Below are 26,486 nucleotides of genomic sequence, written 5' to 3'. Positions count from 1 at the left end.
GTGATACTATCCCCCAAAACAGTTACAAGTGACCAAGTGCAAACAGGGCCTTTTGTTTATTCGGTTTCTCCTGATGTATGTACTTGCAGTCCCCTGACACACCTGCTGGTACACTAAAGAGAGAGAGAGAGAGAGAGAGAGAGAGAGAGAGAGAGAGAGAGAGAGAGAGAGAGAGAGAGAGCAAGGGTAGAAGTTGTTCAGAACCTGCACGCCCACACACACAGAGTGACACCCCTCCAGCAGCCGTACTTAAGTGTGTGCGCTCCAGCCACGGCCAGGGCGACTACAGTGACACTCCTGCCGGCACCATGACTGGAACATACTTTGGCTGGTCCTCCGCGAGGAGCGCAGAGACCGGAAACACCGATCATACGGCGCTCAGCAACGCGGCCGACATCTGCGTCATCGTGGCTTACTTTGTGGTCGTCCTTGGCGTGGGGATATGGGTGAGTGGTGGTCCTTTAAGTTTTTCTCATTTCTGTTAATAGTCAACATTTCTTACACCTGCAGCTGCAACGGCAACGGCAACGAGCATCTAAGCCTTTATTAAACTCTCAGCTGAGTTTAAAAATAAATAAATAAATACATTAAAAAAAAAAAAAAAAGAATTGGTGGTTAGAGCTGGTGGTCTGAGATGAAGAGCCATATACAACAGCTTTAGAGTTGTATAAAGCGCAGAGTGCTGACAGTGCACAATCAGAGAATTACACCTGGCAACGCGGCGCCATTAAGCTGTTGACGGCTCTTCAGAGTCATGGTATGCTTTACAATCTGCATGTTCTTTTGCAATCACGACGCCGCCCTCTCACTAAGGTTTTTATCAGCAGGACAGTGAAAGAGCATACAATACCCACTGGTGTGTAGGAATCAGTGCACACAAAGAGACACCATTAATTTCTCTTGGAGATGAATAAAGCGTCCATCTATCTATCTATCTATCTATACAGAACATAAAATGACAACAAACACCAATAATTGAAGAATTTGGTAGTATAATAAATTGCATAACAAGAATAATGGAGGCCAGCAAATCATTGGGATAGTCTCTTATTTTACAGCACTGTTGGTATCAGGGATGCAGCCCAAAGGGCTTCCCACCAAGGAAGTAACACCATTAGACATAAAAACAACTTGTTGACAACAATAACGTAATGAAATGAAAGCATTGTCGCAGCGCTTTAAATGAATGTCTTGCCCCTCACCAGCTCGTTCTTGTCATTGCGTTACGATGAAGCGGCTCGACGAACATCTCCTCTTGTCTTCCCTTGCAGGCGATGGTCCGCACCAACCGAGCCACAGTCGGCGGTTTCTTCCTGGCGGGGCGGAGCATGATCTGGTGGCCGGTGAGTTTTACAGCCGTGTTGAAAAACAGCCCCTTTTAGTCACGTCGAGGCTCCTGTTACATGTTATTACTAATGTTACATGTGAGCAGTGAGAGTGTTTTTTGTTATTGTTTTTTATTTGCCACACACGACATAATCTGTAGATAAACATTTTTAATGCCCCCTATTATGAGTCACTTTCTGGAACATTGGCTTTTATTGCGGCTTTCAGTCATGTGTGAGTCTAGTCATCTCCACAAATAAACTCATAAAAAAAGATCAAAAGATCACGTTAGCACGCCTGATAAAAGTTTTTTTTTTTTTTTTACAATGCGTACCACACGTTTATTTACATAATAACAGTAGTAACCAACAGACTCACAGTAAGTGACCTTTCCCCCCTCCCCCGACCACAGATTGGAGCATCACTGTTTGCCAGCAACATCGGCAGCGGCCACTTTGTGGGCATTGCCGGCACGGCCGCCGCCTCAGGGATCGCCATGGGAGGCTTCGAGTGGAACGTGAGTGCCTGCGCCCACCGCTGGGAAACAACCTGGATGGAACTGATGCTGATGTCCTAAATGCATGTGTGTGTGTTTGTGTGTTCCAGGCCCTGGTGGTGGTGGTGATTCTGGGATGGATCTTCGTGCCCATCTACATCAAAGCCGGGGTGAAGCAAACGCACTCACACGTCACAAACACACTTCACTCAAACATACCTGCTTGAGCGCAGCTCCTGTTTCACCTCTCCAAGTCGTTGGCCACGAATAAAGTGCTGGCGTATATTTCATTATAATACGTCTGACTGCCAATGACAGCGAGCTTTTGCACCCCTCTAAAGACAAAAGTCTCTGTTTTGCTCCGATTCAGGAGTGAACAACCGTCATGACTGCTCACTGTTTACACTCCATACGTGGGCAGTGTGACCATGTGACCAGGTCTTCACAGTCAAACTGTGCTCTCTACTCTTTCGGAGTTTGACGACACCCTCCCTGGAGGTCTGCAAGCACTGGATTGCCCAAGTCATCTTTGATTGCATTCCACAATGCTTGCAGTAGTTGCACAGTGTTGCGGCTTTTGGTTGCATGTTTTTAATATGCACCATAATCATGAAAGTTACTTCTATTGCTGGTTGTGTTGCAGCCAAATGTCTCCCAGTGGAGTGACTCCCTCCGTTTGGATCGCGGCCACTAGGCTTTGAAATTCAAAAATTAGTCAGAGGTATTGACTTGACTTACTGATGTATTGACGTATTGACTTGACCCGACTGGCTTTCCTACCTTGCAATTTAGCATCTGGGGAAAAAACGACATTCCCCTGTAGCCAGCGCGTCCTGTTCCTCTTAATTGCATTCTACAATAGTCAATAGTTTACATAATCAGACGCAAGTGGCAAAGCCCGCTAGGAAAGCAGGGGTGGGCTAACTCTCTCTCCCTGGATCTGTGCTCGTGTTCAGGTGGTCACCATGCCCGAGTACCTGAAGAAGAGGTTCGGGGGGCAGCGTATTCGCGTCTACCTCTCAGTACTCTCCCTCTGCCTCTACATCTTCACCAAGATCTCGGTGAGTGGCGCCGCCGGAATGCAGCTGTAGCCGCCATCCTAAACCTATATTTTTCTTCTTTTTTTTTTGACTTTTCTGCTTGTTGTTTTTTTTCTCACCCCTCCCCCTCTTAGGCGGACATGTTCTCCGGCGCCATTTTCATCAACCAGGCCCTCGGCTTGAACATCTACCTGGCTGTCATTGCGCTGCTGGCGATTACTGCCCTGTACACCGTCACAGGTGCGTCTGCCATCACGCTCCTGGAAGATCAGCCTCAATAAACCAAAAAAAAAACAGGGGGAAAAAAAAGCTCTTATCTTCTTTATAGAGGTACAGCGCCATTACTGGGGGTAAAGTCTCCTCGGGTTCTTATGTAGACATGTAACCAGCACACACACACACACACACACACACACACTTACACACACTCACCTTTCTTAGGTAGTTATCTGTGTCCAGTTATTGTGGTTAATTACCCATGGATGGTGATAAGAAGGAAATGGCCTTCTGCTTCCGTTATGATGCATCAACAGCTGGACTTTAGCTCGGCCGGACAAGCAATTAAAGGCATTTATGCAATGGCGCCATGAACAACAAAATATGTTGTTGTGCTTTGAGGCCTCAGTTCGGCCCCCAAGTGAATACGCCTGGGCAAACCTGGTGGTTTTTTGCAACATGAATGGAAGGTAACAAGGTCTTGTGTTGTGCTGCAGGTGGACTGGCTGCAGTCATCTACACAGACACTCTGCAGACGGCCATCATGCTGGTGGGATCATTCATCCTCATGGGCTTTGGTAAGGCGTCATGTTCACTGAAGAGTCCCTGTTGTGCATTAATGAAAATTGATTTGGAAAGAAAAAAAACACCTCAGATTTTTCCCCTGTTCCTCCTCAGCGTTTCACAAGGTGGGAGGTTATGAAAATTTCCACTCGCTCTACTTCGAGGCCGTCCCCAACATCACGGGCAACGTCAGTGCCGAGTGCTACGAGCCTCGCCCAGACTCCTTCAGCCTTTTCCGGGACGCCGTCACCGGTGACGTGCCGTGGCCCGGCCTCATCTTCGGACTCACCATCCAGGCCACCTGGTACTGGTGCACCGATCAGGTGGGTGGAAAGCTTCAATGTGGCACCCAGAAAAGTTCAGAAACTATCCTACCCACGTCCAGCTAACTGATGGGTTCTCCTTCATTCAACTCTGGTTTCCTGCAGGTGATTGTCCAGCGTTGCCTCTCGGGCAAGAACTTGTCCCACGTGAAGGCCGGCTGCATCCTGTGCGGCTACCTGAAGCTGCTGCCCATGTTCATCATCGTGTTCCCCGGCATGATCAGCAGGATCCTTTATCCCGGTGAGCGTCGTGTTTTTTTTTCTTTTTTTCTTGGTTGTGTTTTTGCATCATGCTGACCGCTCGCTGTCGCCGCAGATGTGGTGGCTTGCGTGGACCCGGATGAGTGTATCAAACACTGCGGCACCGCCGTCGGCTGCACCAACATTGCCTATCCCAAACTGGTGATTGACCTGATGCCCAACGGTGAGGTTGAATAGAATAGAATGCCTATATTAATTCCACATTGGGGGAATTTGCATAACTGCGTGTTTTATCTATATGCTAACTTTGTCATATTTACATTGATGCTTTTGCTTACATGTCAATTAATGTGCATCGTCCTAATCAAATAAATACATTTTATTATAATTAAGAGAATAAACAATTATTCATCCCTCGCCTTCCTCCCTTGACTGATGACTGTCTCTTGGATTCTCGGGCAGGTCTGCGAGGCCTCATGCTCTCCGTCATGCTGGCCTCCCTGATGAGCTCCCTCACCTCCATCTTCAACAGCGCCAGCACCCTCTTCACCATGGACATCTACACCAGGATTCGACGCTCAGCCAGCGAGAAGGAGCTCATGATCGCCGGCAGGTGATGAGACGGCGACCGTCGTCGGGCCTCCGTGTGAGAGAGGCAACTCTCGGCCCCTCCTCTTTACGTCTCCTCCCGCCTCTCTCGCGCAGGGTCTTCATCCTGGCCCTGATCGCCGTCAGCATCGCCTGGATCCCCGTGGTGCAGTCGGCCCAGAGCGGCCAGCTCTTCGACTACATCCAGTCCATCACCAGCTACCTCACGCCCCCCATCGCCGCCGTCTTCATGCTCGGGCTCTTCTGCAAGCGTGTCAACGAGGCTGTGAGTTCCCGCCCCCGCCTTGACAAGCAGATATAGCTGAACTGTGAAACAAACAAACACACACACACACACACACACACACACACACACACACACACACACACACACACACACACACACACACACACACACACACACACACACACACACACACACGTCAGACCAATGGGCAATTTGCTGGACCAATGCCAGGTTCCCCAGTTGCTTCCCCTACTTTTGTCCCAACTAGGCTCTCAGAAGATCCTGATTGGTCGGGTTGCACTTGGACCCACTCAAAACACTTCTGGTTGGAGTTTCTTAGGATTGTTATTCCAGCTGAGATAATCATTAGCTCACGCTTGAAGATGAATCCACCATTCTTAATGACATCAAATGAAAGGAGGTGTTTTTGTTGAAACCTTTTCTTCGCAGGGAGCATTCTGGGGCCTGATCATCGGCCTGGGCATCGGCCTCTCCAGAATGATTGCAGAGTTCGCCTACGGGACGGGCAGCTGCGCCCAGCCCAGCAACTGTCCCACCATCATCTGCGGCATCCACTATCTCTACTTCTCCATCATCCTGTTCACCACCTCCTGCCTCATCATCCTGGGAATCTCCCTCATGACCAAGCCCATCGACGACAAACATGTAAATGAGTCTTGGCCGCAGATCGTCGCTTACGCATGAGACTTGATATCTGAGGTGATAAAATTTAAATAAAATAAAAGGCTCATAAAAGCGACCTGTGCACTCTCCTTTCAGCTCTACCGCCTCTGCTGGAGTCTGAGGAACAGCGAGAAGGAGAGGGTGGACATTGAACAGGACGACTGGGTTAATAACCAACAGGATTCCTTCAGCATGGACCTGGATGGTAATTAGCTGGCACCCAGCCCAGACGAGTCACACACACACACACACATAAAGTTTTCACCGGCCTTGACCGTTGTGTCTTGTGTCTCCTCGGCAGAAGAGCCCCACGAGACGCCGGGCCTGTGCAAGAGGGCGGTGATGGCGTTCTGCGGCCTGGAGCAGCAGAAGGCGGTCAAGTTGACACCTGAGGAGGAGGCGGAGATGCAGAGGAAGCTGACGGACACCTCCGAGAAGCCGCTGTGGAGGAACGTCTGCAACATCAACGCCATCCTCCTCCTGTGCATCTGCGTTTTCTGCCACGGCTTCTTCGCCTGACGACTGACGCCCCTCCCCCCGAGACCCCCACCCAGATGCCTTCGGATGCTGTAATCTATATTTAAGAAATCTGTATTTAAGTGGACTGGGTGGGCGTGTCTCTCTACACGGTACCGTCATGCACAATGTACAGTGAGTCAACTGAACTCATCCAGGACGTAAAAGTATTTTTGTAAAATATGTGATTTTGTGACGTATAAACAAAGAAATGAAGAAATGAAGACGTGATCTCATGCATTCTAGAGCAAAAACAAACAGGGATAATGCAATCGTGGAAATAAAAATATATTTATACTTACTAATTATCGAAAAGGTAAATTAGACTTTCTGAATGTTTTCATAGTTATTTTCTAAAAATAAAAATGTGCCTGTGATTTTGTTGTGATCTAAAAATAAATGTGTATTTTCTGAGAGTAAAACTGAAAATTCTCATTTCTTGTGTGTGTTTTTACGAAAAAGATATTTCCTAAAATAAAAACGATTTGAGCATAAACGTTGTCAAGCTGGAATTCAAACTCAACAGCCTGACGTAAACGCTGAACTGTAATTACGTAATTAGTGAGAATGTCACGTACAACACTGGCACATATTTGTGTCGCTTACAAGATTTATATATTTTTGGTTAACTACGACTAACTATGGGGGGAAAAAACCCGCATCCATACACACACTGACACTCATGGATAGAGAGATCATTGTTGTAATTCCATTTTGAGTGATATGTTGCTTTTAAAATCAATAAGTTGGAAAAATGTCTCAGTATCTATCTACATTATATTTACTAATAATGATAGTAGGAATAAAAGCAGTATCAAGCTGCACTAAGCAACATTTGACTGTGTTTGCTTCCCTCTGGTGGCTGCCCTGAGTTTGTGCAGAAACATTCAGGGATCTGCAGTGTTGGATAATTCGTGTATAAGCTGTTTATTGCATCTTGGTTCAACAAGAAACGTTCTCAAAAAGTCAGTATTTGCATTGTGTCGAGCGGATCGGGTGACAGACACGTCAACCGGGCTCCGTTCAAGCGGCATCATCTTGCCAGAATCACGCACGACTGGGTCGCCCAAGTCGTCTTTGATTGCATTCCACAATGCTTGCAGTAGTTGCACAGTGTTGCATGTTTTTAATATGCATCATGATCATGAAAGTTACTTCTATTGCTGGTTGTGTTGCAGCAAAATGTCTCCCAGTAGAGTGACTCCCTCTACTGGGAAGGCGCAGAGGGACCGGGCAGGCTTTGAACCCCAGACTCCCGGGTAATAGCCATGCGCGCTTAACCAGTCGATCAAAGGGGTATCCCTTTGGCCAGTAGCCAGGGTGCATGATCAATTGGAGGCATTGTGACAGGACCTCCTCGGTCACATAGACATGTAACCAGCACACACACACACACACACACACTTACACACATACGCACACTTCTCAGGTGGTTTATCTGTGTCCAGTTATTGTGGTTAATAACCCATAGATGTTGATAAGAAGGAAATGGCCTTCTGCTGCCGTCAACAGCTGGACTTTAGCTCGGCCGGACAAGCAATTAAAGGCATTTATGCAATGGCGCCATGAACAACAAAATATGTTGTTGTGCTTTGAGGCCTCAGTTCGGCCCCCAGGTGAATACGCCTGGGCAAACCTGGTGGTTTTTTGCAACATGAATGGAAGGTAACAAGGTCTTGTGTTGTGCTGCAGGTGGACTGGCTGCAGTCATCTACACAGACACTCTGCAGACGGCCATCATGCTGGTGGGATCATTCATCCTCATGGGCTTTGGTAAGGCGTCATGAAGAGTCCCTGTTGTGCATTAATGAAAATTGATTTGGAAAAAAAAAAAAACACCTCAGATTTTTCCCCTGTTCCTCCTCAGCGTTTCACAAGGTGGGAGGTTATGAAAATTTCCACTCGCTCTACTTCGAGGCCGTCCCCAACATCACGGGCAACGTCAGTGCCGAGTGCTACGAGCCTCGCCCAGACTCCTTCAGCCTTTTCCGGGACGCCGTCACCGGTGACGTGCCGTGGCCCGGCCTCATCTTCGGACTCACCATCCAGGCCACCTGGTACTGGTGCACCGATCAGGTGGGTGGAAAGCTTCAATGTGGCACCCAGAAAAGTTCAGAAACTATCCTACCCACGTCCAGCTAACTGATGGGTTCTCCTTCATTCAACTCTGGTTTCCTGCAGGTGATTGTCCAGCGTTGCCTCTCGGGCAAGAACTTGTCCCACATGAAGGCCGGCTGCATCCTGTGCGGCTACCTGAAGCTGCTGCCCATGTTCATCATCGTGTTCCCCGGCATGATCAGCAGGATCCTTTATCCCGGTGAGCGTCGTGTTTTTTTTTCTTGGTTGTGTTTTTGCATCATGCTGACCGCTCGCTCTCGCCGCAGATGTGGTGGCTTGCGTGGACCCGGATGAGTGCGTCGGATGTCACCATGGACATCAACACCAGGATTCGAAGCATAGCCAGCGAGAAGGAGCTCATGATCACCAGCCAGTGTTAATGTAAAGACACAACACTTTGACACCGAGTCATCTTCAAGTTGATGATGTAAATACCATTACTTTTCCTCTTGTACACGTACTGATCCATCTGGAAGTCCAAGTTGATGCCTCCCAAATGGGTTCCTGCCGCCAGGAACTTCAGCACATCCTCCTCCTTCATTTGAAGGACATCTAGACCTCCGGACATTGTGACCACTTTCCCTGCGTTACGAGTGAGTTGAGAGTGAGAAACAACGCCGTATGGAAGACTGACCACACGGTGGTCTTCGGCATCATCCTGTTCACCACCTCCTGCCTCATCATCCTGGGAATCTCCCTCATGACCAAGCCCATCGACAACAAGCATGTAAATGAGTCTTGGCCGCAGATCGTCGCTTACGCATGAGAATTGATATCAGAGGTGATAAAAATTAAATAAAATAAAAGGCTCATAAAAGCGACCTGTGCACTCTCCTTTCAGCTCTACCACCTCTGCTGGAGCCTGAGGAACAGCGAGAAGGAGAGGGTGGACATTGAACAGGACGACTGGAAGAGAAAAAAAAACAGGGATAATGCAATCGTGGAAATAAAAATATTTTTTTAATCATTAATTGTCGAAAAGGTAAATGAAACTTTCTAAATGTTGTCAAAGATGTGCCTGTGATTTTGTTGTGATCTAAAAATAAATGTTCACTTTCTAAGAGTAAAACTGAAAATTCTCATTTCTTGTGTGTGTTTTTACGAAAAAGATATTTCCTAAAATAAAAATGATTTGAGCATAAATCATTTTCACCTCTGACCTGCACTTCACTTTGTTACGTGGTGACGGGAGTTGCCTCAAGACATGGCAACCTTGACCGTACAGTAAACTGTTGTTTATGGTCACCTGAATTACCCCAGTTGTAAATCAACATTGGAGATATTAAAACAACTGCAATTTCAAAAGAAAGACAGAAAGAAATAAAGAGCTGACTAACAGCCTTCAGGTGACATGTTCATGTAATAACAACACTATAACAGGCCTGTTTAATTAAAACTTGAAGTCATTTTCTTACATCATACACTGATGATATGTCTTAAATTAGCATTTTAATTTCCTTTTATGTTTTAAATTTTTTTTTGCCGTAATCAATGCTCAGCTAGATTACTGTTACTCCAATAATAATAATAATAATAATAATAGTAATGATAACAGCCATCATTTTAATCCTTTCATGCCTGTAGTCATGGTGTTATGTAAGCATAAAGCTGCTCTATTAATTTAAAAGGGAGAGCGCGCGAGAGAGAAAATCACATCAGGCATTTTTTTTCTCTCCTTCTCTCTGATCGTCGGATTATTTATCGGGCGGCCTGAAGGGATTTGACCAGATGCAAAACTTCCAGTTTAAATCCTCTGTTATGCAACAGACGGGACTCTGCCCTGTCCTCCACTGTCAGGGGCCAGAGCAGCGCTTTTTTTGTTGTCGTTGTTTTTTTTGGTTTTTTTCTTTTTTTCTCAGCCTGCACCGTCCAGTCAAGGTAGCCACGAACACTGAATTCACTCACTGCCCTGCGTGCGTTTTCTTACTCACGGCTGCGAGAACATTTTTATCGGCAGCCGCTCGGATCTGCCCCACTGCGTCGACCCGAGCCGCTTCCTGTGTTTCCTGTGTGGCCTCGCACACGCAACCATATGTCTGTGCATGTGCGCGTGTTGTCAACCTGCATGTGTCCAGCGGGTTGTTTAGACATGGTTGGTTTGTAATAAGGTGGGGGGATGGGATGGTAGTCGACTGGCTGGGATATTTTCTTCCAGCAAAAATGGAAAAAAAAAATAATAAATGTTATCCTGCAGAGGCACTGCAGTGTGTGTGTGTGCTGCAGCGGGAGAGAGCGTCGGGCCGAGACAGAGAGGGAGTGTGTGTGTGCATGAGAGAGAGAGAGAGAGAGAGAGAGAACGAGAGGGAGCGAGAGAGATGGGGGTAGGCAAGCAAAACAAGCCACATGCATAAAGAGGCAGCCAGCAGCAGAGAGAGAGAGAGAGAGAGAGAGAGAGAGGGAGAGAGGAGAGTGTGTGAGCTTGTGTGCGTGTGTGTGTGACAACAGTACGCATGTGCGACGGCGAGGTGCACTGACGGCGGAGCAGACGGCAGAAGAAGGACGGCGGGTGATGAGCGGCCGCTGACACAAGAGGAGAGAAGGAAGAGGAAGAGACAGAAGAGGAAGAGGAACGCAGGAAAAAGGAGGGTTTCAGTGTTTCACCTGAAGAGGAGGCAGCCAGAGGACGGAGCTGCGCGCTGAGCAGAAGGACGCAGGGGGAGGAGGCGCAGAATAATCGGAACGCTCGGGGGAGGAAGAGGACGAGGAGGAGGAGGAGGGATGGAGGAACGACAGGCTCAGCTGTGAAGAGAGAGAGAGAGAGAGGAGAAGATGGATGTGGAGCTGCTCGGGCTGAGACATGACGCATCCACCCAGTGACGGCCTCCATCTTACATCTGCTGCTGCTGCTGCTGCCCAACCAGGAGGACCAGCAGCTGCCTCAGTGTCTTCACACGACATCAAGCTCCCACACAGACGGCAGGTGAGGGTGCTCTGTGTGTGTGTGTGTGTGTGTGTGTGTGTGTGTGTGTGTGGTCGTGTGTCACACCTGGATGGATTGGGTCAGGTGTGTGTTTCCGCCACCGTCCACCAAAGCCAAACCGGTGGTATTTTTTTTGTGTGTGTGTCTGTGTTCTGTTGTGTTGTGTTGTGTTGTGTGTGTGTCTGTGTGAGTCATTGTCGCACTCAGAGGCGGCAGCGGCGTTGTCGGCTTTTGTCATGAGACAAAACCCGGGGATTTGCACGGCTGTTGCATCATGGCCGCCCGCGCTGAGCGGTGCTCACACAGAGTCATGAATGGAGACGCATGAAAGAGAGAGAGAGGGAGAGAGACATACAGAGAGAGAGAGAGGGAGAGAGAGAGAGCGAGAACGAGAGAGAGAGAGAGGGAGGGAGAGGGGGGGGAGAGACACCTGAGTGCTGCAGCGGCTCGATGATCGATTCATGTGTTTTGGTACCTGAGCACTCAGTGTGTGTGTGTGTGTGTGTTCATGCTGCTGCCACATTGACATTTGAAAGTGGCCACCGTGCAGACAGACAGTGGCGGTGTTAGGGTGTGTGTGTGTTTGTGTGTGTGTGTGTGTCAGGGGGAGTGGGGGGTCTGCAGCCGTCAGCACCTCGGTACCGACCGAGCGGGCGAGCGTGCGGTGGCGCTGCAGTGAGAGAGCGAGCGGGCGAGCGACGCCATGCTGCGATTGCATAACTGCCCTCACCCCCGGCAACACGCCCCTCCCCTCATCCCCCCCGCCACCCCCCCTCCCTTCCTCACCCTGCTATCTCGACACAACCCAAAATATTTTGGCTGCCTCACCATCTCCCCGCCAAAGAAGCCTCTGCCATTCCACAGCATCATCATCATCATCACATCATCATCACCACCACCATCACCATCAAAACCAGCAGCAGCAGCAGCGTCGTGCTGAGACAGACGTCAGTAATCAATCAGGTCTGTGTTGCCATCCAGGAGTCTGAAGTCGCTTCCCTGGTTGGTTTTTCTGCATCTTTTTTTTTGTGCCGAGACCCTCCGAACCCCCTGGGAGGCTGCTGCTGCTGCTGCTGGAGGAGGAGGAGGAGGATGACGCTCCGCACCGCTCCGCTCTCCTCCGCTCTGCCATGTTGCAGGCGGGAACAAAGAGCACTTGGCTGTAATGAATTGCAAAATGGCCGATGTTTGAGCGGCGTGAACGTCGAGGGCGGCGGCGTGAACGCCCCCTCCTCCGCTCCCTTCACCCCCCCCCCCCTGAATTACTCAAAACAAGACAGGCCGCAGCCGCACACGCTCGCTGAGCACTTGAACTTGTCCTCTTTTTTTTTCCCGCCCCGCCGTCTTTCCTTCCGGCGCCGTGCAAAACACAAACAACAGCAGTCGGACGTCTCGATTGGCTGCCGCTCCAAGGCAACTGGACTTTTGCACACGTGCAGGTTTTTTAGGAAAAGTGACAGAGCGAAAGGGCGGTGACGGCGCCGCACACACGCCTGCACACACACATACACACACACAGAGCAGCAAATCTGGGGATTTGTTTTCAGCGCACGCTGTAATGTCACCACGAGTTATGTAAGCAAAAAAACAAAAAACTGAAAAGATAAACATGGTGACAACGAGAGAGGGAGAGGGAGAGAGAGCTGTGTGTCTAAAAAGCGCCACCGCGCCACAAAATGTGGATACACATCTCGACATAGCTGGCATAGCTGACACACTGCTGCTATGTTCTGTAGGTGCACAAAGGGGCTGTGGGGTGGTGGTGGAGGGCAGGTGGGGGAGGGGGGGGGCTGCCTGTGTTGACTGGTCACATGGCCTGATGGGCCAAAGGATGGATGGGTGGATGGATGGATAGATGGACTGACAGGTGGATAGATAGATAGACAGGTGGATGGATGAATGGCTGGATGGATGGATGAATGGCTGGATGGATGGATGAATGGATGGATGGATGGATGGTTCGGAGGGGCAGACTGCTGGTGCAGCGTCTGTATGACTCATCCAGAACACAGTGCCCTTCCCCTGCAGCCCCAGCTGTACAGGTGCAACCGATCCAGTCTGATAAAGACAAGCTCTGCTGGGCATGTGCGCGCGCGCGCGCGCGTGTGTGAAAGAGAGAAAGAGACAGAGGGAGAGAGCGAGAGAGAAACCACAGTGAGAGTGTGTGAGAGGAGGAATGTTCTCGTCTTTTGGAGCCTCCATGTGTGTTTGCGCGTGCATGTTCTGATAAACACGATAAACAACATTTTAAAAATATGCCTCTAACAGCATCTCACAGCGCTTATCGTCGTGTTTGCGGCTGTGTCGGCTGGAATGTGCAGACCGCTGCTGCTGCTGCTGCATCGTCTCTGGGAGAGAATGTTCTGGGACTTGCCAGCGTGTGTGTGAGTGTGTGTGTGTTAATGGACTGAGGAATTTGCCGGTGAGACAGACTCCTCTCTGACATCTCTGTGGTCAGCCCTCCTCCTCCTCCGCCTTCTCCTCCTCCCCCTCCTCCTCCTCTTTGTCTTTGCTTGTGATGACGAGGTCAAATGCCTCCCATGATTTCATTAGCGTGATAATTCCTCTGCAGGGAGGGGAACCAGATATATGCGCGCACGCACACACACACACACACACACACACACACACACACACACACACACACACACACACACACACACACACACACACACACACACACACACAGAGTGTCAGGCCTGTGGGAAGGCAGGCTGCAGCACTGTGTTAATATGGTGGTTGGCTGGGAGATGAGCTCCTTATGTAACAGCCAAGGCTGCACTGTCCCGTCGATGAGGAGGAGGAGGAGGAGGAGGAGGAGGAAGCTCTACCGGCCAACACCGTCCCGTCAGCAGCCAGTCGGCCTGCATCACTTATCAACTCTGCTCAGAGGCTCCGTCACCAAATTAGAGGGTAATTTTAGCTCCTCCGACGGCCCTGGGGCTCCTCGTGAGGCCTGGATGTTTTATCGGCCCGACCGCTGAGCATCAGACAGCAGACACAGACATGTTTGTCTGCATTTTTGGAGAAGAGGGGAAAAAAAATATTTCATTCTATTATTCTCCCTTTTGATAAGCTGAACTGGTCAAGTCTTTCCACCAAAAACCTTCCAATGTTTGTCAAACCTCTTTGACTTGATGAAAGAACTTAAATGTATAATCTCCTATGTGGAGTTTGCGAGGTTTAAAAAAATAAATAGGTAAATACAAACACTGGTAAAGTGCCCAAAACAAACCTTCATATTTCTATATTAACTGGCCATTAACAACAGCTATCAGTGTCTTTATGCCATCAGTGAACCGCCCACCCAGAAATGACAAACATCCATCCACCCTCAAAGATTTTTTTAGGAATCTCCTTTTGATGTCACAGAGGGGCAGATTACTGACCACACCCACAGCCAGGTTTGCTCCACCCTCTGATACGATCTGATTTTTGTCCCCTTCTGAAAATACGGAATGATCCAGAAAGCATCGGTTAGCTGTAAACAGAGGGCTAAAGACATCCAGATAGGGTTTTCTTTTTCTTTTTCTTTTTTTTTTAGCTAATTCAATTTTTCTAAGGTTTTTTTGCATATCTGCTGCAATAATGATATGGCACCTTAAATAATGTAACTTGCTATAACAAGAAAAAACGTTAGCCAAAATCATTTTAATTTATGCATTTGATTTATACATAATGTGAAACACGTACACTCTGGGATCCACGAGTTGTGACACAGAGACTTTGTGGTTGATCAAAATCAATTTTTTGGACTTCTACCCAATTCAAAGAAACAGAAACATCATGTTGATGCACAACTGTCAACACGTCATATTTGTACAGCCAAAGACCAGTCTGGCCCTTCAATTCCAATTAAACATTGAAGGGTTTTTATTGTGTACAAATCACTTGATGTGCTAAAGTGCTGAAAGAACACTTTTTTATTCTATGTTATAGTTCAAGTTTTGAGTGTTTCTGGCTCGGCATAATGGAGTTCTGTGCAACAAAGACGTTCAGGTCAGCAGTGCGGGAGGGAGAGAGCTGGGGGTTGGAGGGGTGGGGGAGGGGGTGTCGACAGGTCATGTGACTGTGACGGGGCTGAAGCAGCTCCAGTCAGTTGGTGTCGAGGCCGGTGAGGAGAGAAAAGCACCGAGAGCTTCGTACAGGAACCAGAAATAGAAGAGCTCACTCTCTCTGTCTCTCTCTCTCTCTCTCTCTCTCTCCCTCCCTCTCTCCATGTAGGTCACCTCCTCTGCTTTTCAGTTTTTTCCCTCTCTCTCTCTCTCATTCTCTCCCTCTCCTCTAATGAATCATCCCCGTCACCCAGTCGAGGACAGAATGGAAGATGTGTCATCCTCCCTCCCTTCCACTGTTCGACTGCTATTGTTGTAATGTTGTTGTTGTTTTGCTTTCATATTTTTTTTTTTGCTTTTGCATTCACTCTAAACCCACACACCAACGCACGCAGGCAGCATGACACAGACCCTCGGCAGGCGTTGCAACCTGTTCCCGCTTGCGTTCGTGCAGCGTCCAGTGATGCAAGCTGATGTGGAAACAGGAAGTGTGACAGCAAAGGGCGCCGCAGCAGCAGCTACCTGCTCGGATGCGACCACCTGCCTGCTGTCGCAACGGCTGACGACTCGGCCAACTTCCCCAAAACACGTTTACGCAACTGACAGTGGGACGATTTCTGAAAATTGCGCTGACGCAAAGTGGGTGGATTCAGCTTGAAGCCCTTTTTTTCTTTTAGATTTTTCTTGATCTCCAGAAAAACGGCGTTATTAGCCCTCTGTTTGCAGCCTCCTGCTGAAATTGACACTGTTGGGCCCTGTATGGGATAGAGTTGAAGGCCTTGCGACACCCAGTCACATTATCACTTGGCATTTAATCAATCAGAGTGAAGAATGTCTGGCAAAGTATCAGCAGAAGATCTACTTTCAGTTTGTTTTGGCTTTGTTTGTTTTTTTTTGCTCCTTCTGGAATCTTATTCTTTCTGCCCAAGTCACATTGCATGTCATAAACTTGGCAAACAAGTGATTGTGATCGTATTATCTTGGTAAAATGACTCTGGCAATTGGCTGAGATGCAGATTAGATTGAATCTCAAAGTGCAGCCACCATGTGCTTCACAATATGGAACACTGTCAGCGCTTTACAAGAAGTTAACATGCGGTACTCACCCTCACCTTCCACACGCAGTCTAATCATGGCCACTGGAATTATCCACATCACGACAGAATCCTTTGTCCCACTGTTTGTTGCGCCTGGAGGCAGGTGGTGCTGGTGATCATCTCGTCCTGTCAACGAGACGCACCTGGGCTCAGAGTGAGCTGCTGCAGGAAGTGAAGCAGAGGGAGTTTAGTTTAAAGTCACGAAAGCTGATTCTGGACTGTGGAAAGCAAAACTAGTGCCCTTCACTGTAAAAAAAAATTAAAGTTTAAGTTAATCTTGTATGATATTAATCAAAAATAAAATATTATTCTGAGGATAATAACAACTGTGACTCTCCAATCTGTCTCTCCTCAGACTGAAAACTAAAAACTACCCTGTGTGTGATCACCTACATTGCGGATGCCTGATCAAAGTCCTTAAAAACACATAAGAATCATTGCAGGACCTCAACAAATGTCTAAATTCCTGAATTGGCCTGAATACAAACAGCTGTTTGTGTCTGTGAGCTGTTTTTCTTTTGGTGCAACATTTTAACTTCTAAGAACTTCTCCTTAGTCACTGTTCCGTCAGTTTGAACCAACATGAGTCTTCTCATTGTTCTTGGAAAATTAAGCTGAAAACAAAAAGATCATCAGGTCCCCGCTCCCTGCCATCAAAGACACTGCAGACAGCCGTTGCCTATCTACAGCCAAGCGGATCCTGTCTGACCCCACTCACCCTAACCATGGACTGTTCTCCCGTCTGGCATCTGGCAGAAGGTTCTGCTACCGCTGCAGAACAACCAGATTCACAAACAGTTACTTCCCCCGGGCCATCAGATTGTTAAACGCCAGTTAACTCCCCCCCTCCCTGCTGCCACTGTCTACACTGTCACCAGCATCAGAGGATTATTCCAGCACTATCTGCACATGTACAGCTACATACATACACTCCCCTCCACTTGGTCGCTGATATTTGTATACTCTGTTCATACTGTTCATATTGTTTATACTCACACGTCGCTGTTTATGCTGTTTATACTGTTGATAATGTACATTACCCTATTTATTATGTACCACCAACATTCTACCTCAGGATTTTCCCATATATTCCCATATTTCCCATATTTTTATATTTTTATCTCAGCTTGTATATAGATTTTTTTAGTATTGTATTTCTGGGACTGGGCAACGACATTTCGTTGTGAATTGAACCACTGCTGTGTTTTTCTTCATAATGACAATAAAGAAAGTCTAAGTCTAAAAAAAACAAATCAAACAGCCTTTTAAGGAGTGACTGAAGGTGAGAAAGTGCAAATATTTTTTTTTTTAAAAGAGAAACCGATTTAAACTGTGATTTAAAGGAGTTTTTTTGTTTTTGTTTTTTATTTGCAGGTTGATGAACCAAAGGGACTGTAAGGAGACACTGAGGAGGACTGGTTCCAAGGTCCAGAGTTTAAGCACCATTGCTTCATCACCCTGAAGGCAACACAGGGTCACCTCGTCAAAACTGGACGAGGAGCAAAAACCCAAAAAAGTCTAAAGAATAATAAGAAGAAGAATTATCAGCCGGCAGCTTGTTCTTCCTTTCTCACACGGCCGCAGCTGACAAAAACAGGAAGTGGACTTTTGAGAGAGAGGGAGGGGAGCAGGTCTGGGGGAGGTACCAGTTTCCTCGGCTGGCACCAGGTTATCGCTTTGCACAACAAATCCTGCAGAGTTTGAACTGCCTGAACTCTCCATCTTCCCCAACTGTGAATTTTAGACTTTTACCGTGTGATTGTGTGTCTGTGTGTGTGCACCCGTCAGCGTACAAGATCATTGTGTCAGAACATAACAGAACCAGGGTGCTGAACTGTTTGAATCTTCAAGAATCCAACTAGTCCAACCAGTCAGAAGCTGTGAACTGGACTCGAGGAGGTCGAAGGTCTCAGGCTGCGTCCTCGGCCCGCCCCTCCTTCCCCTTCTCGCAACCTCAGGCTGACAGCGACTCCAACCACTAGGGGGCGCTCGACCAGGGGTAAAACATGGAGGCAACCATCCGTCCCCATGTCCCATCCAATGGGTGAGCTCACGGCAGGAGTCCGACGCGCCTCCCCAGGTCTGGAACTAGGAAGGGACGTCCAGCGCTGAGAAGAGCCGCCACCCTCCTCCTGCTGCCCCCCTGAAGCTCCGCCCCCTCCTCGCCCCCCGGAATGTCCTGCCTGCGGCGCCAGCCTGTCGCCATTCCCATGGACACCGTGAAGATCATCCAGTCGGAGAAGTTCCCCAGGGAGTGCCCTGTACCCGTCACCCAGCCCCGCTACGCCCCGCCGCCCAGGGTGGCCTGGGATGGCGGCGGCGGTGGCGAGGGCGAGATCATCGTCAACCAGGCGTGCAGCGACCTGACGCTGGACATGGGCGTGGCGCCGCGGCCCCCGACGGCGGTGGTGGGCCCCATCATGCGGCGGGAGCATAGCTTCCTGGCGCCTCGCAAGTCCAGCGGCGGCGCGGAGATCTGCTACCACCAGTTCCACTACAAGATGGAGGACGTCATCGTCAACCAGTACGTGCTGCGCTCCTCCTCCACCTCCTCCTCCGCCTCCTCCACCTCCGCCTCCTCTTCCTCCTCGTCCGGGCCGGCGCTGCCCTCTTGCGAGCCCCTCGACTGCCCCACCTGCGGCCACACCTACAACTTTGCGGGCAAGCGGCCGCGCATCCTCTCCTGCCTGCACTCGGTGTGCGAGGAGTGTCTGCAGATCCTCTACGAGTCCTGCCCCAAGTACAAGTTCATCTCCTGCCCCACCTGCCGCCGCGAGACCGTGCTCTTCACCGACTACGGCCTGGCGGCACTGGCCATCAACACCAGCATCCTGAGCCGCCTGCCCTCGGACGGGCCCAACGGGCCGGTGCAGTGGGGCGGCGACGCCGACCGCAGCTGCTACCAGACTGTCCGCCAGTACTGCCAGTCGGCCTGCACCTGCCACCTGGCCAACCCGCTCTCCTCCTGCGGCATCATGTAGGCCGGAGAGGAAACTTACGGGGGGAGGGGAATTAAAAGTAGGGAGGGGCTGGGGGGGGTGTGGGAGGGATGAGGGCGCCACTCCCCCACCTCCTCCTCCTCCTCCTCAGCCAACACCACCGACACCGCCGCCACTCTCTATCGTCTATAAGCTAAAAACCACCCTTGATGCCAACCTGCCCTCCTACCCCTCCCCCACCTCTACACACACACAAACACACACACACACACACACACACACGTGCTCGCACACACACACATACGGTGAACAAATCCCTCCACAGATGTTATCTCTATATATTTAATAGCACAGAATGGATGCTGTGTGGGACTAAGGGACACCGTTGGTTCGGAAAATAGTATATAAATGTATTTTATGTATGGACTGGACTCCAATACACCCGCGCTCTCTCTCTCTCTCTCTTTCTCTCTCTCTCTCTCTCTCTCTCTCTCTCTTTCTCATTTGGTTGGACGTGTTTGTCATTGACATCTCTTTACATGGGAATGCCAGGGGAGGAGTTTCCCCCCAACCTAGGAGAATAAAGATTAAAATAAATGACACGAGGAACTCTCTCTTCTTTTTTATCATTTAGACTAAAACGTGCTGTCAGCGGTCTCGCTGCCTTTTCCTTTATCAGCTTCAGAACTCGAATAATTCACACATCTTCGTTCTGTTGCAGCAAGATGAGTGCAGGAAAAACACAGAGGACTAGCATTAGCCGCCTAGCCTGTCTGTGCTCATCTGCGTAACACCGACCTCAAACCCAACTGGAGATTTGAAGTTTGCCAAGAAGACAAGAGGTACATGTACATGGCTCCTTCCGTACTTCCAGATTTTCTTTTGTTTGTCCTTGCCGACCACCGTAGCATGTTTTACGGAAAGGATCACACTGAAATGAAGCCGAGCAGGGATCAAATGACACGAAGAGGCATTTATTGCGGCGTACAGAATGACTTGCGTCCACACGCAGTCACCAGCTGCATCTTTTCTTTGATTTGCAGCTTTGATTGGGTCAGACTGAGGTCAAGCTTCACATCGCAGGTGTGGTCATAATAAATAAGGAGAGGAACAAGTGCTGCCAACATGCTAGAACACATGAGGGCATAAAGGCGAAGGCCGGAGGTCGGAGGCAAGCGTCCGTCAGGCTGGCTGAGTTTTCCTCTGGTTCCTCCGGAACAGCTGGCTCAGGCGGCGGCGGGTGGAGCTCTTCTCAGATGGCTGCGTCTGCTGGCTGCGTGGATAAAACATTGATGAAACAGAGGCCGCGGCGGGCAGCCGGGATGCTTTTTCTGCTGCATAAACAGGGACAAAATGTTCAAGGAGGAGCAGCAGCAGCAGCAGCAAATGCGCAAAGAGTGAAAACAGAGGGCAGAGCCTCCGTCTCCCTCTGCTGCGAGTCACACCTGAGCGCCAGTGCGGCGGCGGAAGCCCGCAGAGTGCCGTGCATCATGGGAGGTAAATAACACCGGGAAGAATGGGGGAGGAAGGGTGTTTTCTTTTTTTAGCTTGACTCTCATAAATATCACATCTCACCCTTTAGATTCCCTCTGAGATGACGACTCTCTTTTCAAAGAGCCGATTTTAAAGGTCCAGTGTCGGCTAACTGTGCTCGACTTCTCCTCCCGTTTTGACTCCTAGTGGGGGGGGGGACAGAAACACATTGGTCGGATTAAGAATTGTCACTCTATGAGGGAGGAAAACGGTTGATCCGGATTGTTGAGAGTCGTCAGTCTCTCACCTCAAATTACTGAGGCAGTCAGATGTGACACCCAGACAAAAAACAAAACAGGAACAGAACAGGAAGCAGCCGCAAGCCAAATGGCTGCTAATGAGATTAGCACTGATGCTGTAGATAAGGCGCCTTTGTCACAGCTGGACGGTATTAACAGTAAAGGGAGAACAAACAGCAGCATGGAAGACTTTTCTTATTAGAAAACACGCTGCTGTCGTGCTTCCTCATTTACACCAAGTGCATTTTCTTTCTTTACATGCTTTTTATTTTATTTTACTTTTTTTATTTTATTTTACCTGCTTTTGAAAGTCGTCTGTGAGCTTCAGCAGCAGGTCATCTGTACTGAGCCGTTGCTGCCCCCTGCTGGCCGCATTTAGCTCTCCTGCAGACACAAACAATAAACCCCATTACAGCCACGGTGCACACACAGGCTGTCCTTCATGCTGACACCAGGCGTGTGTGCAACATTTGGAGGGAAAAAACAGCATCTGATTGTTGCAAACTGCGACTCACTCAAATGCAAAGTCGCAAGGTTTGCGTCTGAGACGGATCTCTGCCTAAAATGCCTCTGGCAGTACTTCCGTCGCTGCGGTGCGCTGGAGCTGGCCTGCGCACTGCCGCTTTCTAGCGTGTGACCCGAGCAGACGATGACGTCATCAGCTGGCGGCAGCAGCGAGTCTACCAGAGAGCCGTCCGGATCCTGAAACGCAGCCGAGGAGGAAAATGTCAGCGTCTGGTTTAGTCGGAGGCCTGAGGGCAGCCAGACAACGTCGGCAGTGTTGTGTTGCCGTCGAGACTGCAACAACATGAGGATTGTGGTGAGATTAGACGCGCAACACAACACAACCTCCTCCTCTTCCTCCTTCTTCACCTCCATGTCTCCGTGCTCGTGCAGGCCAACCGCCGCCGGCCTGTTCATCTGCTGTCTGGCGAACTCCTCCAAGGTTCGGCACACCTGCTCCAGGTAGCTCAGGCCGGGGCTCAGCTCACGGCCCTCCTCCTCGCTCAGGTCCTGCGCAGGGACACCAGGAAAGGAACTAGTGTAAAAAACAGTGGTGGATGAAACACAGAAAACACACACACACACACACACACAGTTCTGGAAAGCGGCCCTCTGTGCTGGCATGCAGGGGGCTGATGCCTCCCTGGTGATTGACCACATTCCCCACCCTTGTTTCTGTCCCAATGCCGAACATGTGGAAGCTCCAACAAAGCATCAGTTTTAGCAGGAAGCTGTTAACAGAGGGCTAAATCTTTATTTCATACCAGCAGGGAGATTTTTTTTTGTCCTTTAAGTAATTAAAATAATTTGACGACGTCTTCAGACTTCAGTCTCTCAAAATGATCCAGTGGTCACAATATTGACGCTCAAAATGAAAATGTCCGGTCAGGCTTGATTCAAGTTCTACTTCCATGAATCACCAAACAAGAACGTGGAACTAAATTAAAGACACCTTCAAGTGTCTTCACAATTACATAAAAACAAAAACGGTGCCACCACTTTTCTTCTTCTTCGTCTTCTTCTTCATCTTCTTCCTCTTTCCAAACAGGTTTGCAACAAAGCTTTGTTCCGTGTAATTAGAAGAGACGTGTAATTAGAAGTCATTATTTTTGCGCCTGGCTTTCATGAGCTCCGGGTCTCGAATTTCTCAAAGGGAGAAATTGGTGGAAGTGTTGCTCTCACAGACCCAAACATCAGGGCCGAGACTGTGGAGGTAATTAGAGGCAACTGCTTCCAATAATCTGGCTGCTGCTGCTGCTTCAGGGGAACTCGGCCTGCTGATACATACGGTGTATCTTCACTCTAAACATAAATAACATTTACATTTCACTCTCTGTGCCACTCTGTGCCTCACACTCCCCCCACCGTTTCCAGGTCCATTCTTCTCATGCCTGCGGGTGCAAAGTCACCTGGGCAGACTGGTTTATGGCCCAGCGCTGCTGCAGACGTAGTTGTGGAGCATGAAAGAGCTCCTGAGTGAGTAATGACAAGTCCGTCCTGCTCTAAACAGAGCAGGAGGGAGGGACGGAGCAGCAAACAGGCTGTTTCACAACCTCTCAGCTGCGGTCAAAGTCGCGGGACTTTCTTTCCGTCCTGTCGGTTTTCTTTTTCTTTTCTTTTTTTCCTCCCTCTTTTCCAAGTCTGCATCGCTGCTGCAAGACCGTGCATGTTGCAGCGAAACCAGGGTGAGACAGACAGAAACTGGCCACGGATCAAGTCAACGGCCGGTCAAGCATGGAGAGTTACTCTTTTATTTGAGTGACAAAAAAACAAACACCGGCACTGATTCCAGATCAGGGAATTTCTAGGAACTGACATTGAAGAAAAGGCATCTAAAACATATTTAGCACAAAGCAAAACTAATTCCTCTGTGCCAAACAGATTCTGCCAATCACATGATGCACAAAATGTTGATTCATTTGTGAATTAAATTGTTAGTTGGATTTAAAGGGGCCGTGCACCACTTCATAGCTCCAGCGGGGTTAGCCTTTTGGCGCCTTTCATTGATGTCTTCCCTAAGCATCACAGTGCAGAAACAGGTTCGATCACATTAACGAGGATTAATGAGGACACTCAGGAGTTTCTGGACTGAGATTCGATTAGATTTGAGTAGATTCACCGACGCCAGTCGCTGCGCTCGAGTTTGTGACCTCTCACCTCCAGTTTTCGCTGAGATGGCAGCTTATTCACGATCATGGACGCCGGCCGTCGACGGGCCGGCCTGGCGTTCGTCCTCGTCCTGACCTCCGACCCCCTGTGTTCGAAGCTCTCCGACCGCCTGGATGCGGGAGAAGCCCTGGGCAGCCTCCTCAGCACGGTGTCCGCCGTCAACGGCTCCAGCTTCTCCTTCAGATGCTGCGAGCCGGTCCTCTGCAGCGCCCGCTCCACCTGCTGCTGCAGGCTGGCCGGGACCCCCTGAGCCCTGCCGGGACTGGGTGGGGGGCTCTGCGAGGCCTGAGCCAGGCAGTGGCCCCCCGGGGCCTCTGAGTTGTCGGCGGGGCTGGGGGAGGACACGTCAGAGCTGGAGGTCTCCACGCCCGAATCCAGCGACTCCCAGCGCTGCGCGGCCTCCACGTGAGAGCCGGGCGTCTGAGGGTCTTCATCATGACTCCCAGCTGCCGGTTCTGAGTACGGCCTCCGGGCTCCTTCGTTCACCCAGGCCTCCATGAGGTTCCCGAAGTTCCTATACAGGTTCATCTCTCCTCTGGAAAAAAAAACCCAGTCCTCCTCTGAGTGCGAGCGGCAGAAAAAGAAGAGAGAGGAGAGAGAGAGAGAGAGAGAGAGAGAGAGAGAGTGCCGCTTCAGACGGCCCACGCAGTCATTAGCCTGAGAGGTGAAGCTTGTGTGATGTAGAATTCAAAACATCCTCTGCGTTCCGCCCTCGGCTGCGTCACCACACCCACCGCTTGTCGTCACCAGGCTGCAAGTTCAGACCTGCCGCCTCCCGTCAACAAATCCTGGAAAATCCTGCGTGACTCACCTGCAGCTCGGCTCCGAGCTCCGGCCGGGCCCTGGCTCCTGGAGCTGGAGCTGGAGCTAGAGCTGGAGCTGGAGCTGGAGTCACAGCAGACTTACAGTGGCTGTCGTTTGCTGTCCAAGGAATGCCGACAGATAAAATCAGACCAAAGGTCAAACTGGTGGCGGATGGAGGAGCATAAACCCACTTCAAGTGGAGTGCAGGGAAACCAGGACAGGTTCCACGGGAGGTTGCGCACTGTTGCTGTTGTCTGAGTGTGTTTATGTGCATGCACTTCAGTGTGTGTGTGTGTGTGTGTGTGTGTGTGTGTGTGTGTAAGAGGGAGAGACAGACAGAGAAAACACAAACAGGCAACAGGATTTCGTCATTTCAGCTCCTGTTTCTCGGCCAGGAATGCGTAGAATTGCGACCGTGGCACGCACCGATGTGAACCGTCGCGTCACAGCAAGGCGCCATCTGAAGACCCACACACACGCACACCTACGCAGTGACACACACACCGGTTCATTCACAATCCTGAGGGCACGTCGCACCAAGAAGATCATCAGAGATGCATGAATGTTATCTGATTTGTCATTCCTTCATCCTTCTCCAGCAGTCTGTGTGGCTCCATCTAGCAACCAGACAGAGCAGACACAAACCAGCACAAGAAGTCTAATTAGGTTTGGTGAGTCTGTGTGGCTGGTGAAGGAGATTCTAGAGGAAACTAACAGATATTTACAATTAAGAAGCAAATGAGGGACATTTCAGAGGGATCTATTCTAAATATATATATATATATATATATATATATATATATATATATATATATACATATGTATATATATATATATACATAATATATATGTATATATATATATATATATATATATATATATATATACATATGTGTGCATTTTAAGCGAGCCAAAGACATAAAAATTGTATATTATATTTTATATATATGTACACATATATATATACATATATATATATGTACATATATATATATATACACACACATATATATTATATATATATATTATATTTATAATATATTATATTAATTGTACAATAAAAAGTGCTGTATTCACTCAGCTTTTTAAATTCACATTTTAAGAAATAAGTAGGCCAGCTTGTGAGGAGGCGTCTACAGTAGCTCTGAGGTTTCTGACCATTAGATTGTACTTCATCTAACAGAATTGTCCTTTAAATTCAAAATGAAAATGATTCATCGCACTTTGCCGATACAGGGTCTTCTATTCAAGAAATCCACAGCCAGTCAGCGTTGGCCTGTGTGACTCTCAAACTGTTATATATTTTGCAGACTCAATTAAAATAATAAATTGAGAAATAAATTCCAATAATTGATTGTCAATACTTATTTCTAGGTTAATGTTGACGATAAATAACATCTCAGAAATAGCAAAAAAATACACTGCCAAATAAATTAAATGTTGCTTAATATTGTGCAATAAGTAATGCCATTTAGTCGTCGCTGGAGAACGCTGTTCAGTTCATTTAAATCTAGATTTTCTTCTTTGTGTCGCCTTGTCGTGACCAATATTAGGGCTATTTTCCATTTTTGTGGTCCAATTATTTGAAACCTTTATCAAAGCAACATTTTTGAAATGTTGCCGAAACGTGGCGTAAAGCAGTGCAAAGTCAGTCTTACATTTATTGTCGCAACCTGGCTGAGATGCATCATAAACGATGGAGACCGCACATGACTTCAATCTATAGTGTGTTCCTCAGTGCAACAGCAGTGTGTGAATGAGTCCATAGGGAAGGTTAAAAAAAACAAAACAAAACAAAGAAAACTGACCGAAGTTCCACCTAAACAAAGCAGCGCCTCCAGCAGGAGAGAGTGAGAGTCGGCGTTGAGCTCCATTCATACAAGTGCATTACCACCAACTCAGGTGTT

At 48.7% G+C, this 26,486-nt stretch overlaps 4 protein-coding genes across 8 annotated transcripts; 3 read left to right on the top strand and 1 right to left on the bottom strand.

Moving 5' to 3' along the window:
* Positions 1-253: 253 nt before the first annotated feature.
* On the top strand, positions 254-6,630 carry LOC142900521 (sodium/glucose cotransporter 1-like). The gene is made up of 15 exons (XM_076044853.1): positions 254-446; positions 1,272-1,343; positions 1,739-1,843; positions 1,933-1,992; positions 2,779-2,883; positions 2,997-3,102; positions 3,576-3,656; positions 3,757-3,965; positions 4,071-4,206; positions 4,282-4,389; positions 4,629-4,779; positions 4,872-5,040; positions 5,452-5,667; positions 5,782-5,890; positions 5,987-6,630. Exons 1-15 carry the CDS (start codon positions 309-311, stop codon positions 6,202-6,204), a joined length of 1,983 nt encoding a protein of 660 aa, XP_075900968.1. The 5' UTR covers positions 254-308; the 3' UTR covers positions 6,205-6,630.
* A 1,214-nt stretch (positions 6,631-7,844) lies between these two features.
* LOC142900487 (sodium/glucose cotransporter 1-like) lies at positions 7,845-8,704 on the top strand. Its single transcript, XM_076044804.1, has 4 exons — positions 7,845-7,974; positions 8,069-8,277; positions 8,383-8,518; positions 8,586-8,704. The coding sequence occupies exons 1-4, from the start codon at positions 7,860-7,862 to the stop codon at positions 8,702-8,704; spliced, it is 579 nt and encodes a 192-aa protein (XP_075900919.1). The 5' UTR covers positions 7,845-7,859.
* Positions 8,705-10,693: 1,989 nt separating this feature from the next.
* rnf208 (ring finger protein 208) lies at positions 10,694-19,932 on the top strand. Of its 3 annotated transcripts, none has more exons than XM_076044965.1 (2): positions 10,694-11,239; positions 17,766-19,932. In XM_076044965.1, the coding sequence occupies exon 2, from the start codon at positions 18,566-18,568 to the stop codon at positions 19,370-19,372; it is 807 nt and encodes a 268-aa protein (XP_075901080.1). In that variant the 5' UTR covers positions 10,694-11,239; positions 17,766-18,565; the 3' UTR covers positions 19,373-19,932. The 3 variants fall into 3 exon arrangements, with proteins under 3 accessions (XP_075901080.1, XP_075901081.1, XP_075901082.1); XM_076044966.1 differs by lacking the exon at positions 10,694-11,239 and adding an exon at positions 11,874-12,202; XM_076044967.1 differs by lacking the exon at positions 10,694-11,239 and adding an exon at positions 17,651-17,673.
* A 351-nt stretch (positions 19,933-20,283) lies between these two features.
* Positions 20,284-24,849, bottom strand: LOC142900573 (uncharacterized). Of its 3 annotated transcripts, none has more exons than XM_076044939.1 (6): positions 23,764-24,842; positions 21,976-22,116; positions 21,618-21,900; positions 21,401-21,486; positions 20,906-21,006; positions 20,284-20,603 (listed from the first exon to the last, which is right to left on the bottom strand). In XM_076044939.1, the coding sequence occupies exons 1-6, from the start codon at positions 24,301-24,303 to the stop codon at positions 20,513-20,515; spliced, it is 1,242 nt and encodes a 413-aa protein (XP_075901054.1). In that variant the 5' UTR covers positions 24,304-24,842; the 3' UTR covers positions 20,284-20,512. The 3 variants fall into 3 exon arrangements, with proteins under 3 accessions (XP_075901054.1, XP_075901055.1, XP_075901056.1); XM_076044940.1 differs by having other exon boundaries at positions 21,618-21,804; positions 23,764-24,833; XM_076044941.1 differs by lacking the exon at positions 20,906-21,006 and having other exon boundaries at positions 23,764-24,849.
* Between the last annotated feature and the right edge of the window lie 1,637 nt (positions 24,850-26,486).

The sequence above is a fragment of the Nelusetta ayraudi genome, unplaced genomic scaffold (assembly GCF_046127955.1).
Source record: "Nelusetta ayraudi isolate G7.1 ecotype Tasmania unplaced genomic scaffold, CSIRO-AGI_Nayr_v1 ptg000083l, whole genome shotgun sequence".
NCBI lineage: Eukaryota > Metazoa > Chordata > Actinopteri > Tetraodontiformes > Monacanthidae > Nelusetta > Nelusetta ayraudi.
Note: the sequence above shows the minus strand (reverse complement) of the source record. Positions and strands in the feature narration are given on the sequence as shown.